Raw genomic sequence first — 17,117 nt, 5'->3', positions numbered from 1 at the left:
ATTTAATTCTTAAAATGTATTGTTGTCAAATTTATATGTTTAAAAAATTAATTTGATATTATTTATTTTTATTTTAGTTTATATTGATCGTTGAAATTAATAGTATTATAATAACTCTAGTTATAAAACTATGATTGACTTAACATGCTAACTTGGGTATGGATTGGTCCGAATTTAAGAAAAAATAGAGGAAAAATTAACTCGACTTGACCCGGCTAAAAACTCAGGTCAACTCGGGATAAAACACAAGTTAAGAACTCATTGATTTTTTTTAAAAAAAAATCAGGGTCAGCCAAGGTGACTCTTTTGACCCGTAACCTGAACCTTGTCTCAGGTCGAATCTTGAGTCAAAATTTAAAATTATGATAATAACAACTTTTATTCATATGTTGACTCTCCTGACATGTGACTTGAGCCTTGCCCCGATTAACTCTTAAGTCAGATTTAAAAACTATGATAATAATATTTTTTATCTTTGCATTGACCTGAGTCAACCCGAGTTAACCCTCCTGATCATGATCTAAGTTTTGTCTTAGGTTGACCCCCGAATCAAGTTTTAAAACTATAATAATAATAATTTTTATTTTATATTGACCCAGGTTAACCCGGCTTGACCTTCTTGACATGTGACCTTATCCTAGGTCGACCCTCGAGTTGAGTTTTCAAACTATAATAATTATTATTTTTTGTTCTTATGTTGATTTGGGTCAACGATTAACCTCACTTGTAACCCCGCCCTTGCCTTGAATCAACCCTCGAATAAGGTTTTAAAATTATGATAATAAATATTTTTTTTCTTGTACTAATCCGGGTCAGCCTGACCCATGACCCGAGCCTTAACTGGTGAACCGAGCCTTGCTTTGGATCGACTTTAAGTTGGGTTTTATAATTATGATAATAATTATTTTTATCCTTACATGTATGAAGTAAATAGTTTTAGAATTGAAAGTTTTTTATAAGGATATTTTAGAAATAAAAAATAATTATTGTCTCCGGAAATATGTACTATATATATATTTTTTATTTTGAAAATACAAAAATTTAATTTAAAATTATTTTATAGATTTATTTCTATATTTATATCTTTTCAATCAAACACTCATTTTCATTATAAGACAATAACCCAACAGAATGTTATTTTTTCTTCACTTTTATGAACTATAACAACACGAGGTTTTAAAAAAAAAAAATTAAATCATCATTTTGTGTTAATAAATGAAAGATTTAGACTATCAATTTGTTTTACCAAACTTTTCTCCATTTTAGACACGACTGATGTGAATGATAACAAATCATCACATATTTCAGGATGCTGATTGTAAATGGAATGGACTGTAGAGGTACTTTAATAATCAAAATAGTAGTAAAAAGACTCAATTAATCAAACTTGTATAGTATAGGGACTGTGGGTGCAATTAACCCATTTTAAGATTGATGATTGATGATTGATGATTGATGAAGTCACCCTCACCACATTGTCCAAGACAAGGACAGTCCTAACTCGAAACGGGCAAACAAGTCCCCAACACTAAGGCTTCTAATTAACCCATCTACCAAACATCCAACCTCAAACCACAATCCCCATACCGAAGGCAAAAACCCATGAAAGAATCGAGAAGCACTGGTTAAAACGCCTGACAATTTCACCTTCTAATCAAATCAAAACCCATAATTTTTATTCTCGAAATGCAGAGATTGTGCACAAAGCTTCGATCTTTAGCCTCTGTTTCCTCCTCACATCGCCTTCTCCACTCGTCTCCGCAATTTTATCACCGACCTCTCCATTTCGCCGCTGCTTCAAGTAAATGGAGTCTTAATGGGTCCCTTTTGAACACATCTTCTTCGTTACCAATTCAGCTTCCTTCGCTACCATTTCTTCCCTCTTTTCGTCTGTCTCCACTCTCCGACCCTGTAAGGTTTATGGGTTTCTTTGGTTTTGTTTTTATATGATTATTCTCTTTTTTATTATTTATTGTATGCATGTTTACTGACGAAATGCCGCAAAGAAATGTTTTTTTTTCAGATTTAGTTATTCGTAGTTCAGTCTTTGCATGAACTGTTATTTTCAGGTCGTACAATTTGTACCTCATTCTATATTTGATTCAATAATTTTGCACCAAATGCCAACCATTTTTTTTCCGTCTTGCAAACTGGCTGACCTGAAACTAATGCTTGTAGAATTATTGTCCAAAAGGGTATAGTCATTATTGCCGAGGAGTTGAATTCTGGAAAAGAATTTGAAGAACCCATGTCTAATTTGGTCTAACACTTGACTAGTCATGCGGTGCATCCCAGCCATGTTGGATATAACTAACACATTAGAAATGCTAGATTTCATGTACCTTCCCATCAACCACTTTTAAAATAGGATAGAGAAGCTGAAATTTTGACGGGTGAGCATAATTCTGTTGACTTGAGTTCAGCTTTCCCATATGTTCCCTTCTTTTTCCCTGTAACAATCAGCATGATTCTGGAAATTTTCCAGTTGATGTTAAATCTGAATCATTAGTTTTTTTTATTATGCAATTGTTGAATTTTTTTTTTCCTTCTAAGAGGATTTTCGCTCTGGTGTGCCTTCAGTTGGTGCAAGTGCGTCATGTTTCATCAAGGGAGCGGAAAAAGAATAGGAAGCCAATGACTCCACTCACCTCCAAAGTCAAAAAGTTTAAAATGAAGGCTTACTCGTGAGTTTAAGTTGTTTTACTTGGTTTCTTTTCTTTCTTCAAGAGTGTTTTTAAAAATTTTGTGAATTACTGGTTTAGTTTGTATCGATCAGGTCGTATAAGGACAGGTTTAGGACAATGAATGATGGGACTATTCGTCGCTGGAGGGAGGGCAAGAATCATAATGCGCACTTGAAGGTATGCCTTATAGTATTTTCACACTTTCATTTTTATTTCCTTTCATGTTGTTGAAACTGAAATGGTCTTTTGCTGCATATCTCCCAGTATTTGATACATATAGTTGGTTTCTCGTTACATAAAGTGCAAGCTAATTCTACTTAGCATTTTGTAAGTTATGCATGTTGCAAAGTTGTAGTGATGCTTTAGAAAGGATGGAGACTACTGCTTGACTACACTCCTCTTATTGATCAAGTTTAAGCTGAACATGTTATATTGCATTCTGAGTTTAAAAATAAGAAGCCTCCTTTAGTACTGTGAAATACCCTTTTAGGTGGCCCAGTTTCATTTATGCGTCATGTGAAAGTTTGCAATGTTGATCTGATTTCTACATGTTTCAATCACATTGTTTATTAGTTCAGCCCTTGATTTTAACAGTATACTTTTGGTGTCATTTGCCAATCCTAGGTCATTGCATTTAGGATCTCTTTTGGTCCTGGTGTGCTCAACTCGATTTTCTTTCCATTTGCATTGTGGTATTGAAGAGTTTTATTGATGGTGGACAAAAATATCCTATTAGCTTCTGTTTACTGTACCATGGTATCCCCTAGCACATTGTAAATCATATTTTGCCCTGAGGAATGACGGTGGAAGATACATTGCCCAATGAAGGTGGCATTTTGAAGATTCTTTTCCTGAATGGAGAAGTGGTGTTGATGGGTTTGAACTTCACTCAATCAGAAATAAGATGAACACAACTTGAACTGTTTATTTGTGAAGTGCCCCCCGCCCCCTATTCCTCTCCTCTCAGGTTCCAAAAATTGTAATTACCAGCAGAAAATCCTCTTGTTATGATCTGACAGTTAGTATTTCATTATTTGGGTTGTGATTTGTTATAGCTGATTTCATTTGCGATCAACAGAAATTTTATGTTTTATGCAGTCAAAGAAATCAAGACGTAGACTTAGACAACCATCTACTGTCCCTGCAGCCTATGCCAAAGTCATGAAGAAGCTTAGTTTCTGTGTTTAAAAATGCAGATGCTGCCAATTACTTGGATGGAAGACGAAAATGTCCATGGCTTAGGGCAGAGTTTTTGTAACAACAGTTGGAACTTAGTTTGAGCATTTAGCTAACAACAACGATACCGCCACAATTTTTTGAAGTTTGAACTGCAATTCGAACAGTAGTATCAGCCAGTAATATCTCCATGTTTTATTTATGGGATCATCAAAACCGATCTCCATTTAGTGGCTCATGTTAGATATTTTGGTGCATTGTGTTTATTTCAACGATTTGTCAGTTATAATTGAGAGGAACTGTTTTTCACATGCCGGATTTTGGCATGTTTTTCTAAGTTTTTGGGTTCTGTTCTTTAAATTTTGATAAAATCAAGGATTGGGCCCAATTCACAAACGAATCGAAAATGGTTAATGCTGTGTTTGCTGTGTTGCTCATGGAATTGGGAGAAAAGGGGGATCTCATGGAATTTTGTTTGGTTCACCAATAACATGAATCAATTATATTTCCAATGAAATACTAGTTTATTACGATTAAAAAAAAGAGAGAAAAAGGATTACTTAATTTATTTGTTTTCATTAAGAATTCATCGAAATTAAAATTAATTAAAAAAACAATCTTCTCTACTTTTATTTGAACTGGAATCAATTTTTATTACCATTTCATTTTCATTCCAAGCAAACCAGACGCAGGAAAGTATAATTAACAAACAATAAAAGGTATGGGAATTTTACCGTAGGGATTTGCATTGGTGATTCTCTCACGTTTCACTCCAGATGTACTATTCAAAAAATATATATATATTTTTTATTTTGACCCTCAATGTTTTTTTTTTTTTTTTTGGCAATTGCATCTATTTTAGTACAAATTAAATGACAACTAATTCAAATTTATTAACTAATGACAAGATTGAAAAGGAGAGATCAGTGTGGAAAAGAGGCTAAAATAGGTAGTGGGTTCAAAGTTCTCAAGAATAGTTCAACTTAGTCCTCCAAGTTTAAAAATTATACCCATTTGGTCCCTTAAATTTTTTCAATTTGATTTTGATACAAAAGTTTATTTTTATTATTTTTCAATTCCTGGTTTAGAAGAGGAGAGAGAAAGATTGTTGAATTCTGATAATAAAAGAGAAAATCCATCAAAATGATTGTTTTTGATATTCACGGGTTTCATGTGATGAGATGATTTTGGTAGTAGTTATTTGGAGTTTTGATGTTGCCTAAAAAAATTCTAAGTCAAGGAAGGAAAACCTAACCCAATTTGATTTTGGTTTTTTGGGATTTTTTGAGCTAATGAATTGGTTTCTAGATGTTACAAGGTGTTGGTAAGATGTTTTGGGGTTGAGATGATTTAAAAATTAGTTTTTTTTTAAAAAAAAAAACTACCATGATTTTCCACCCACTATATTGGTGACAAACTATAGTGGCTGAAACTTGGGCTTATAGATGAAGTGTCGTCTGTTTTTTTTTAAATATCACTAACCTCTTTTAAAGAAAAAAATATAACCAGGCCCATGTTCTGGTGTGGGCTCTCCTTTTATTTTATATTTAGAATAAATATAAATTTTTTTAAAAAATTATTGATCCTAATTGAGTACATGAACTGGAACGTGGGTTTTAAGGGTTAAGCCGCAATATCCAGACTATTATTTATTTTTATATTTTTATTTGATGCATTTTTCCCTTAATTTTTTTTTTAAAACAATCGCAACCTTTGTTATTGACAATCTATTTTTTCAATTTAACTTAATACAAAAAAAATTATAATTTCACTATTTATCATCAATGATATACTTTTGTTATCTTAATCTCGCGTGTATGTCTTGCTTTTTTTTCTTTAAAAAAAATATTTAATGCAAAAAAAAACTCGCTTTTATTTCTGTATAATTAAATGAAAACTAATTTATGGGATAAAATATTTATTGAATTTGATGATGTTCATGGCCTACATCGTGAGTTTGGTTGGTTGACTTGAGTTCATTTGAGGTTTTTTTATTGAGTGCTGTTTTTTTACCAATTTCATCCTTCAACGTTAAGTTAATTAGGGATTTAGCTTTTCAATTTGATTTTTTACAATATTATCCTCGCAGGTTTTGGATGTAAACCCGAGTTGACTTAGGTAAATCTAATATGTTTTCGTTTCAAAATTAGATAAAAATATTGTATAGTATGCAACTAATTTTAAATTCATGGCTAATTTTTTTTTTTGAAAACAGGTTAGCGATACATAGATATTTTTTTGCTCTGACTTGCGGTGCAGCGCAAGTTAATCGTATTTTTATTTGATTAAATGAAGAATTTATTATAGAAAACAAAGTTATTAAATATAATTGGATATATGACCCGTGTTGTGAGATTAAATATCTTAATTTTATTTTTATTTTTTAAGTTTGGTCTTTAATTATTATTAACAGGACTTTTTAATGTTTTATTAGTATGAATGATCATTAAATTAAATAAAAAATTATTTAAATAAATAAAATTATTAGACACAAGTAATAATAACAGGACCGTCTTACAATATCAAATATAAAAATAGCTAGTCAATCCTATTTACAGTCATTTATTTTCTGCAGATTTACTCAAAAAGACTACATGAATGAAAATAATATATATATTATGCAAAAAATCATCTTATTTTCTCGGGAGTGAGTTCCGCTCGAAGCAAATACTCCTAGCGGCCAGGGGCATTAGCGTAGTTTCATATAGAATGTTAAAAGAAAACCCTAAACCCTAAACGGCACAGCGCCTATAAAAGAGAGGGCCGCTGCTTAATTAGCTTGCATCTGATTTTCGTGTAGATAGGCATCCTCTGTGCTCTCCGCCTTCTTATTAAATTTTGCTGTCTTGTATTTTAGATCTTCTTATTTGTTTTACAGTATCCTTTTGATTTCATGTTAGTTTGGGGTTAATTTTCTCTGTGATGATGAAACCAGATGACGAGTCCGATTTATATCCATTCCATTCTCCTTGACGACAATACGAGGCATTTGTCTGAGAGAAAATAAATCCCAGATTTGTTTATTTACTTATTTTTTTGATTGGTTATTGGCAACCGATCCTGCTTTGAAAATACGTTTTTTTTTTATAAATTGATTTTGATGTAAATTTGTATTCTTATCTGAAAAGAAAGATGATGTTTGCTGGAGATGGAAGTGATGATTTTTTCCCCAAATGATCGAAGCTGAATAAACTGAGCGACCTTTCTCTTCGGAGAAACCAAGCCAGGATTCTGATCCATCTCTCCAAACAATAAATATTTATACCCTTTCTTTAAAATAAAAAAACTTCTCTGTTTGATTTCTGTTTTATATTAAAATTATCCGAATTAACTTTTATTTTTATTATTCGAATACCATGAATTAACTCGGAGCTTAGGTGCCTTGAACCCGATTCCAGTTCCATCCCAACTTGGTCATGAATTGCGTGTTCATGACTCGATTCTAGCCCTGGTCTCGGGCGTTCAACAAATCCAATTTCACCGAAATTGACGAGCACCAAGGCATTGAAACTTTGGTCCTGAGCCGAACATCATCACTGTTTACAACCCAAACTCTAAGTGCCTCGGACAAGGGCCTTTGTCTTAGTAACGAAAACGTGAACCCTATTTTGGAGTGTAATTATATGTTTTTTTGAAAATTTTGAGCATTTTTTTTTAATATTATTTGAAAAGTGTTTTTTAAAATAATTGTAATCACTCGTTCATGTGGATTTTTTTATTATTATAATACCTAATTGATTTTTTAATAAAGTTGATTCACCAATTTGTTTTACCCAGTGATCATCCAAACATAGAAAAATATAGCTAGTAAGCAATATAGTCACTGACAACAACACTGAAAATTGGAATCGAAGCCAAAGCTGAAGAAAGAATAGTTGAAACACTTAATGAACAAAAGATGACAAACCAATTGTTTCAAAAAACATAAAAGGAGCTCAAAGAACAATAAATCAATTGTTTTTGCCACTACAACCAGAGCAAGAATAAAAGGGAGAAAAGGTTTGTTTTCTCTGTAGTCTCAGGTTCGAGTTTTGTGTTTGCTTATATGATGACCACTGGAGGCTTACATGGTCGTTAACTTTAGGGCCCGTGAGATTAGTCGAGGTGCGCGCAAGCTGGCACGGACATCCATGTTAAACTAAAAAAAAAAAACAAATGAAGATATTAAAACCTAAATCAAAAGGAAAGGATCGGAAAATTCTATCCATAGATGGAATCGATCACTGCTTGTGACATTTACAAGGAAGATGAAAAACATATACATATTATATATTAGCATATCATATGTTAATATATATATTTAAATAGAAATAAGCAAAATTCTATTTTTTAAATCAATAGCATTTTTGATCTCATCAAAGAAACATTTTCTTAAGCCCAAGTGATATCTTCTAGGCATCTGCCCCGAATTGATTATAGAAACATGCATGGTGCATCATTGAATGATGAGGTGTGCATGGAAAAAAAAAGTTTTGCTTGCGGAAACAAGTATTGTCCCACAATTTATTTTTCTCTTACTCAAAATTCAATCCACCTAAAATAAATAAAAAGATGATATATAGAAAAGTGGCAAAGAAACAAATAAAAGGGTAACAGAAGTTCTCGTGTTAGATCAATGTTAAAGAATATAAAATAGAAATGCAACGAAAGAAGATATTTTGTTTTTGAAAAATCATTTACTTTGGAGGAAGCTAAGGTGAAACATGAAAATGTAAAGATAGAATGAGATGAGATTGTCAACAGGAAAATGAATTTTTATTGAAACAACAACAGGAAAATGAGAGAATAATATTGATATATACGACAAGCATGCTTTTATATTTATATTTGGTTTAATATTATGAGATATATCAAATTAAAGTATTATCTAAAGGGCTTAATAGTGGTTTAATTAATATGCATTTTTTAATTTTTCATTATTTCTTTATTTTATGCATTTTCTTTTTATTATTTTTAATTTCTACTCTAGTAAAATAATTAATTTTTAAACATGTTATTAAATAATTCATTAGAATAATTTGAAAGCAATAAACAACATAAAATAACATACACTTGAATATCCATCTCATATATAATCTGAATAATAAAAAAATAAAAAATATTTATAATTCTATATTTTAGAGAGCATGTGATTGTATATTTTAAAGAACTAGCTAATAAGTATTTTTTAAAGTGCTTTTTATTTCAAAACATATTAAAATCATATTTTTTTATTTTTTAAAAAATATTGTTAATACTAGCACATGAAAATCATATGAAAATATTAAAAACATATTAATTTAAAGTAAAATATAAAATATAAAATTTTTAAATTTTTTAGAAATACTTTTTAAAACGCAGTGACAAACACTGAAATATAAAATAAGAAGCATAAGCGTGAATGATCATAGTAATTAGAAAACTAGCTAAATTGATTTTCTAGTTAGTTTAGCTATAATTTAGCTATAAATTAAGAAACATGGATGTAGATACTCTTACTAACTAATTTTCAATGCCTTTTCCAAGCCCACGAAGCTAATTTTTTTAACAAAAAATGGCAGGAGCGGCTCTTTAGTTAAATATGGACAACAAGAAGGGCAGTTGGTTTTAAAACCCTAAGTCCCTAACTGGACAGAACTGAGTCAGCCAGCAGGGTTCTAGTTTCTTAGATTTCTCCATACGAACGCTCACTCAAAATCTTTCTAACCATCAAACCAAGAAAAAAAGAAAACTTGATGGGCTCCATCAAATTCCTTGTCTCAAGAACCTCACCCAAAAATCTCTACCAACTTCTCCAAAACACTTCCCTAAATCCTTCATATTTCCCTAGAAACATTCACTCCCTCTTTTCCAGACAATTCCACTCCTCGCAAACTGCCACCTTCTCATCTTCTTCTCTTGAACCACAACAAACTAGCGCCTCTGCTCCAGGCCCCAATACTCGTGTCCCTGCTACTGTCATAACTGGCTTTCTTGGCTCTGGAAAGGTTTTTTTTTTACACACACACACTTATTTGGTTTCTGCTTCCTGAACTGCTTTCTGGGCAGTCTTTGATTTTCTTTTCCTTTTTCCTCAATCAAAGCACCGATACCAATTTAAATGCTTCGGGTTTTCAAGATACTGCATCCCTTTTTTTTCACCTGTATGATTCTTTATACTGTATTTAATTTCTCTTAATTTGAACTGAACTGTTGACAATGCAGACAACTTTGCTGAATCATATTCTGACATCTCAACATGGCAAGCGGATTGCTGTAATAGAAAATGAGGTATGGACATTACTCACAAATTTACATGCTTTTGGTTATTTTTTAATTATTTGTTTTCTTATGAAAAATTACTGATAACCTTGGTTCTCGCTTTGAAGGACAAATAGTGCTGTTCGGATTTATTATGGTATTTCTTTGTCCAAAAAATTGGCATGAAGGGCAATAATTAATAGTGTTGTAAATATTGAATTCAGTAGCCAAAAAATACCTGTCCATGGGTTTCTGCTTTATATTTATAAAAAGTTTAATGGTTATTTTGGTTACTGTCCATGCAGTTTGGTGAGGTGGATATTGATGGATCGCTGGTTGCTAGTCATTCCACTGCAAGTGACGACATTATTATGGTTAATAATGGTTGCTTGTGCTGTACAGTAAGAGGAGATCTAGTTAAAATGCTCCTGGAGCTGGCGAAGAAAAATAGAGACAAATTTGATCATATTGTTATAGAAACTACAGGTATTATATGTTCCTAGGACTTTTAAGATTTTAATTGTGCAATGTGAGTCAAGGGCTAGTTATAAGGTTAAAAAGCTTGGGGGCATTTGGGATTGGTCAAGAGTTGGTAAAAAATGGTTTGGTGCCAAAATGCAGATTTGGATATTGGGTTGCCTTTCTATTTGACTTCTAATGAAAATTTAAAGTCTTATGATAACATCCACTCTCAGAAAAAGGGAAAGATGGGGAAGAAAATAAATTCGCCCCATTAAAACCTTATATTGTCATGGATTTCTCATTCTTTGTCCTGTAACAGTTTCATGATAGCCTTCTTATTCTTTCTACTAAACACAAGTCGACTGCGTGAGGTAAAATTTACCTTTTCACGAGTTGACTGCATTGGTATAGATCCTGAAAGCTTAACTGCTCTATCATATATGTAACCCTTTTGCAGGACTTGCAAAGCCAGGCCCAGTTATAGAAACATTCTGCTCTGATGAGCTGGTTTCTCGTTATGTGAAACTGGATGGAGTTGTTACTATGGTGGACTCCAAGCATGTCTTGCAACATTTGAATGAATTAAAACCTAGATTTGTTGTAAATGAGGCAGTAGAACAAGTTGCTTATGCTGACCGTATTATATTGAACAAGGTTAATTTTGATGCCGTCTTTGAATGCATTGGCCAATGCTTGTCGGTTAATTTCTTCATCATACCATTTATTTACAGATACCTCTATTTGCATCCTTCTGAAGCCCTAGAGGAATTGATGTTTCTTACTATTTATTCTAACCTTTTGGCAGATAGATTTGGTGTCTGAGGAAGAACTGAAGGGATTGACTATGAGAATCAAGGTAAGATTTTCACTTATACAATCACATATTGTAGGATCTTCTAAGTTGAATCCTAATCTGTATATGATTGATTCCTTTCCCAGCATATCAATGGGATGGCTCCAATTAAGCTAGCCAAATATGGCTCTGTTGACATGGACTTTGTCTTGGGAGTGGGAGGATATGATCTCGAAAGGTTAATGCTCCTATCTTTGAGTGAGGAATCCCATCAAATTGTTTTCTTTTACTCTATTTCTTTTAACTATAATTGTTCTACTAAATATATTTTTCCTTGACACACACAAATAAATAAGCACACTGCAAAATATTTTTATTTTCTGGATGTTACAATTGTAGAAAACATATCTGCTACTTATAGTGTAGTTTGAGCTCTTGTTCTTGGATATGTTGATTTCTGCAGAATTGATTCAGAAGTTCACGTAGACAATTCCTGCAGTTCGATGCATCAACATGGGACCACACAAGGTTGTCTTTTCTTCTTTATTATCATCTTTTCTGTGACCCTCTATTTGTTAATTTATTAGGAAGCAGAAATTGTGTGATGATTATTTGATGAGAGATTGTGAATTGAATGTTGTGATTTTGAGCAATCATTACCGGGGATGTGCACTTATGAAAATGTTGGTTAATTGGCATTTTTGACCAACTTATAGTTGCTTTTAATATTCTGCATATCTCATGGACAGAAATGAATATCCAGTGCTGATGAGGTGTTTTTGTAATCAGAATTTTGGAGGATTTGAGATTATTGTGATTCTTAAATGATAGGTCTCACAGTCAATCAATTTCATGTAATACTATGATGACTGATGACCAACAGTAGTACAAAAAGGAACATGCATGGTCTATGCTTCATAGGTAGTTCTGGCCACTCATCAGGTATCCAGTGGTGAAACCTTTTGAAGCAATTCTAGGCTTGGCAGGCGTGAATATGATGCCTCATGTACCCTTGGGGGCCAAAAATTTCTAAAAATTATGATGCCAAAGTTTCCCTTTCCACCACTCCTAAAGCAAAAAAATAAAAAATAAAATAAAAGAAGAAAACCAAACCCATTGAAAGAAGCACTCCCTTCCTGCTCTCGTCATTTCTGTTATCTGTTTCTCCATCAGAATACAATATCTACTTTAGCTTCTTTTGATATCCAGGTTTTTCTTACATAATTGTTATGGTTGATTGCAGAACACCATCAAAGGCATCACCACAACCATGTGCATGATTCTGCTGTCTCTAGTGTCAGTATAGTTTTCGAGGGAATGCTTGACCTTGATGAGGTATTGCAGTTTGTTCCTTTTTGTTATGGATTAAATCACAACATATTTTCAATCATGAACATCTAGCATCTACATACTAAACACTTTGGTGAGATGGATATTCCTACTCCCTTAATGTGTGGATTTACGATATTCGTACTCTATTTCTTAACGTACCCTTGATATCAAATATTCAAAGTCAATGTAGTTCATTTAAACAATTTTATCTAGGTTCACAAGGAAGCAATTAAGGGAAGCATTTGCCCCCCTTAATTTTTTTAATTAACACAAAAGATCCATAAAGAAATATTTTTTGCCTCATTTAGTAAAAAGCATCTAACCCCTTCCAACTGTCCTCTTTTGCAATTTGATCAACAAATCAACATAAAAATACAAAAATAGAAGTGCTAGGTAATTTCCAACAAATCAATCAAATAAGACATATATATGTTTAATCAATTACTTTAATTGATTTGTTATAATAAAATAAGCTTACATATGTAATTCTAAAATTAATATACTGACAACAAATAATTATCAAAATTGTATTTTTTAAATTGTATTTTTTAGTTTTTAAAATAATGTTTACATTTTTAAAATTTTCCATTTTAATGATAAGTTGAATTAGTTAATAACTAATCACTAAATTTTCTTCTCAAGAAAACAAGAGAGAGATGACTTTTATGTATCTTAAAGTTGGAGTCTTTTATTTATATAAATGTTAGATAAGGAAATAAAAAATTATAGTTAATACAAAAAGTTATTTTGAATTTGATACATAATATGTCCTTACATCCACGAGACATGATCTTGTTATGGAATATTAAAAGAAACTACAAGAGGTAGTATTTTTACTGTAGCTATAGACTCATTGACATTACGGATTAGATCAGTGAAATGATTGTTTTTCCCCTGTAAACTTAACACAATCGGCTCTGGGAGCGGGGGTATAATGGTTTTTTTGTTGTTATCTGCACATTTAAATTACTAATGTGCCCTTGGAGGCGAAAAATAAAGCATTGATAGGCAAGGGCACTTTTGATCTTTTCATTTTAGTTGCACAACAAAATTTCCACACTGCCCTTGAATCATAATTGTTTTTGTCTTGGGTTAAGGGGTGTTTTGTCTTTTCATTTTGTTTTGTTTTGTTTTTTTTTTCTTTTGTAGTTATCGAGTTTGGTGGGGGTAGTTTAGTATTTTTTTCATAAATAAAATATTATTTAATCTAAAAAAGGCGGTTGCGCTTGGGGTTGACGCAGACGCGCATGGGTTCTTCCTCGTTATTCGGATGGTGTGTATGACGCCATCTGGCAGCCAAACTCTGGCTTCCACGATAGTTTTTTCATTCTCATGACGTCGCCTCCATTCCCGGGCGGTGTGTGGCAAAAATATATCAGGTTTTTCGCCAGTGACTGTTTTTTTTTCTTTCTTCCCTCTCTCCTTCCTAGTTCCAGAGCCAACCCCTATATATTTTCAATGCAACCCTTTAGTTTTTTTTTCTTTTAGATTTGAGTCTTGTTTTTTTTATTGCTATTTTTTATTTTAATTATCCATGGAATTTGAATTTTCTTTCAATTTAATCCTCTTTTGATTTTTTCATCTTTTAGATTTAGTCCCTATTCTTTTGATTTTTTTAGTTTCAATTATTCTTTTAATTAAATTATCTTTTCAATTGCATTTCTCTATATTTTATACTATTTCTCTTAATTGGATAATTTTTTCAATTGCATCCCTCAATATTATATACCATTATTTTAATTGAATTGTTTTTCAATTGCATCCCTCAATATTTTAGTTCATTTTATTTTATGTCAGATTTGATTTTTATTATTTTTATTTTTATTTTTTTCTGTTTTTAATTCTTTTTTATTGGAACTTTCATATTTAACATTTTATTACTAGGGATTTTGTTAATCTTTCGGGTCATGGATTTAAAAGATTTGAGCGGGTTGACTTGGATTTTTTAATCTAGGTTCTTTTTTACAATTGATATTTGTTGGCATAGTTTTTTTATAGGGTTATTTTGATCTAATGTGATAGGTTATGGGTTTCTCGTGTTAACCTTGCATTGCCTGAGACAATATTTTTTTTAATTTATTTGTTGTTATTGTTGTCTATTTTTTTTTATAGGGTTATTCTAGGTTCTTTTTTTTTAGGTTGAAAAAAAGTGTGGTTCACTAATGGGCCACTAATCTAGTTTATACTAAAATATAACATGATAAACAAAGAGTACAAATCAAAATAATCCATCTCAACCTAGTGTACTTAATTATAAATAACTTCAAAAAAATAGTTCACGATGGTTTTGTACTTAATTTAATGAATAATATTGGTTAGAAATTAAAATTTAAAAGAACTTGATAGTATATATATCACTTCAATTGACAATAATTTTTTTAGTTTTCGCCCCCCACCCAGAAATTCCAGCTTCGCTGCTGCAAGAAAGTGGCTCTCATTTCCCTAGCTTTTAGTAGAACTTGTTTCTCTCTCTCTCTGTGCTTCCGAATTATGAGTTTATTAGATGTCAGTAATTATTTGAAAATTTATATTGTGAAATTGTCAAACTCAAAATCAATCCTATGAAATATAAATATATAGATAATTATTTTAATCTTAAATATTTTCATCATATATGATGAATATAATTAAAAAAAATAAAATTGTAATAATTTCTTAAATTTTATAAAATATATCATGAAAAACAATATACTTCTAAATTTTCATTGGCCACCATCACTGCCACTATTTCACTGTGGTTGTAACCTCTTTCATCATTGAATCACTTCACCATGATCATCATTCCACACCACCTTTCCGCCATTACCTTTATCATTATCCATGATCTCAACCACCATAACAGTGTTATCACCATCATTCTGTGAACTTTCCATCTTTCGCATCATTATTCATCGAACATTAAAAAACTTTTTGTAATTAAAAATATCATTAAATTCATGAATAACATAACTAGTAATTTTAGAACTACTGTTAACTTTCTTACATGTTTTGTAGTCTTTTTTTTTTCCGAACTTCAATACTTTTTTTCCAAAATATTTACGAATTGATAGCCAACTCATTACTTCTAGGAAAATATCTTATGCAAGTTTAATTAATCATAATTAATCTACTGAATAATTTAGATGACTAATCAATTGTTTGGCACAACAAAAGAAGATAAAGAAATTTGACAGCTAAGATAAGCTGAAAAGAGAAAAAAAGAAAAAGAAGGAATCTCCTAGATGCTATATATGTAATTGATTTAACCCCATTATTACAAAAGAATTGTGATTTAGCTAGTGAGTCTGGGATTCTATTCTTCTTCCCTTTTTCAGGTTTAGTTATTTCAAGATTCTATATTTCTTAAAAGTGAAAACAAATTATTATAATAGAAAAAAAACGAATCTCAACTTGACAATAATAATAATAAAACAATCACAAATTGATAATAAAAAATAAAATGAAGGCATTATGGCCTCTTTAAAAGTTTACCCTGACTTTTATTGTATAGTAAAATACAAGATTTATACGTTAATGGATTGACTTATTTACCTTCATCTGTAAGGTTTCTTGTCTTCAATTTTGAGAGACAGAGAGAACCATATATTACAAACATTTTGATGTATAATGGTGAGGAATTTAAAAATTGCTTTTTGGTTGTAAATGGAACAGGTCGATGATTGGTTAGAAAGGCTAATTGAAGAAAAAGGTGATGACTTGTACCGGATGAAAGGTGTCCTGTCCGTCACCGGCTCTGATCAACGATATATCTTCCAGGTTTTCCCACAACTTTTTATGCTTTATTTATTAACCAATTATACGTCTAGGTTTTTTGCAGATCCAAACTGGATATTTTCTTCATGTTTTTTTCCTTCAAATCCTCACCTCCTTCCATGGTGCTTTTCTTTCAGGGGGTGCATTCTTTATTGGATGGTTGCCCAGGCAAAACATGGGGACCTGATGAGAAGAGAATAAACAAACTTGTGTTCATAGGAAGAAATTTAGATGAAACTGCACTCAGAAAAGGTTTTAAAGGTTGTCTAGCATGAAGACGTTAGAAATACTGTGGTATTTCTGGGGAAGATTCCTTGTTAGGATTATTGAAAAAAGTCAAAAGTAACGATCTACTCTAAAATTAGGGATGAATACAATGATTATGATATTCCAAAGCCTCTATGTTAAGCCACGACGTTCAGAAAGAGGCCTTAAACCAAATTCTAAGTCTCATGGATGAGGTGAACGTGAGTGATAGTTGCGGGCAGTGATTATTGGCTATAGAAAGTTGTTTAGGAGATCATTATGAATACAAGAAATAGTTCGTCCAAATTGTTCATTCTCACCCTAAGAGAATATTATCCCTTGGAATTTTAGATCACCAGTGAATTGGTTCATCGAACCCAATAAAGAAGGCATCGAGCATCTGCAAACAGGGCTTGGTTTAGTGTAGGATGAGTTGGGAACCAATAAAGAAC

General features: G+C 31.7%; 2 protein-coding genes and 2 non-coding genes across 6 annotated transcripts; all 4 read left to right on the top strand.

Annotated features, from left to right (window-relative positions):
- Positions 1-1,516: 1,516 nt before the first annotated feature.
- LOC18094092 (uncharacterized) lies at positions 1,517-4,197 on the top strand. Of its 3 annotated transcripts, XR_002983236.2 has the most exons (5): positions 1,517-1,911; positions 2,554-2,684; positions 2,777-2,861; positions 3,309-3,663; positions 3,783-3,916. XR_002983236.2 is itself a non-coding variant. In XM_024606628.2 (4 exons), the coding sequence occupies exons 1-4, from the start codon at positions 1,687-1,689 to the stop codon at positions 3,870-3,872; spliced, it is 531 nt and encodes a 176-aa protein (XP_024462396.1). In that variant the 5' UTR covers positions 1,528-1,686; the 3' UTR covers positions 3,873-4,197. The 3 variants fall into 3 exon arrangements, 2 of the variants coding, with proteins under 2 accessions (XP_024462396.1, XP_006368321.2); XM_024606628.2 differs by lacking the exon at positions 3,309-3,663 and having other exon boundaries at positions 1,528-1,911; positions 3,783-4,197; XM_006368259.3 differs by lacking the exon at positions 3,309-3,663 and having other exon boundaries at positions 1,537-1,911; positions 2,581-2,684; positions 3,783-4,197.
- A 2,577-nt stretch (positions 4,198-6,774) lies between these two features.
- LOC112326314 (small nucleolar RNA SNOR75) lies at positions 6,775-6,862 on the top strand. Its single transcript, XR_002979962.1, has one exon. It is a non-coding gene; the product is annotated as a small nucleolar RNA SNOR75 (small nucleolar RNA).
- A 146-nt stretch (positions 6,863-7,008) lies between these two features.
- LOC112326339 (small nucleolar RNA Z103) lies at positions 7,009-7,100 on the top strand. Its single transcript, XR_002979975.1, has one exon. It is a non-coding gene; the product is annotated as a small nucleolar RNA Z103 (small nucleolar RNA).
- Positions 7,101-9,433: 2,333 nt separating this feature from the next.
- Positions 9,434-16,971, top strand: LOC18094091 (uncharacterized). Its single transcript, XM_024602017.2, has 10 exons — positions 9,434-9,826; positions 10,044-10,109; positions 10,385-10,565; positions 10,999-11,195; positions 11,347-11,397; positions 11,481-11,572; positions 11,798-11,862; positions 12,578-12,669; positions 16,318-16,422; positions 16,557-16,971. The coding sequence occupies exons 1-10, from the start codon at positions 9,575-9,577 to the stop codon at positions 16,692-16,694; spliced, it is 1,239 nt and encodes a 412-aa protein (XP_024457785.1). The 5' UTR covers positions 9,434-9,574; the 3' UTR covers positions 16,695-16,971.
- Positions 16,972-17,117: the final 146 nt, after the last annotated feature.

Source organism: Populus trichocarpa, chromosome 1, assembly GCF_000002775.5.
Source record: "Populus trichocarpa isolate Nisqually-1 chromosome 1, P.trichocarpa_v4.1, whole genome shotgun sequence".
Taxonomy (NCBI): Eukaryota; Viridiplantae; Streptophyta; class Magnoliopsida; order Malpighiales; family Salicaceae; genus Populus; species Populus trichocarpa.
This window is presented reverse-complemented; position numbering and strand designations above follow the sequence as displayed.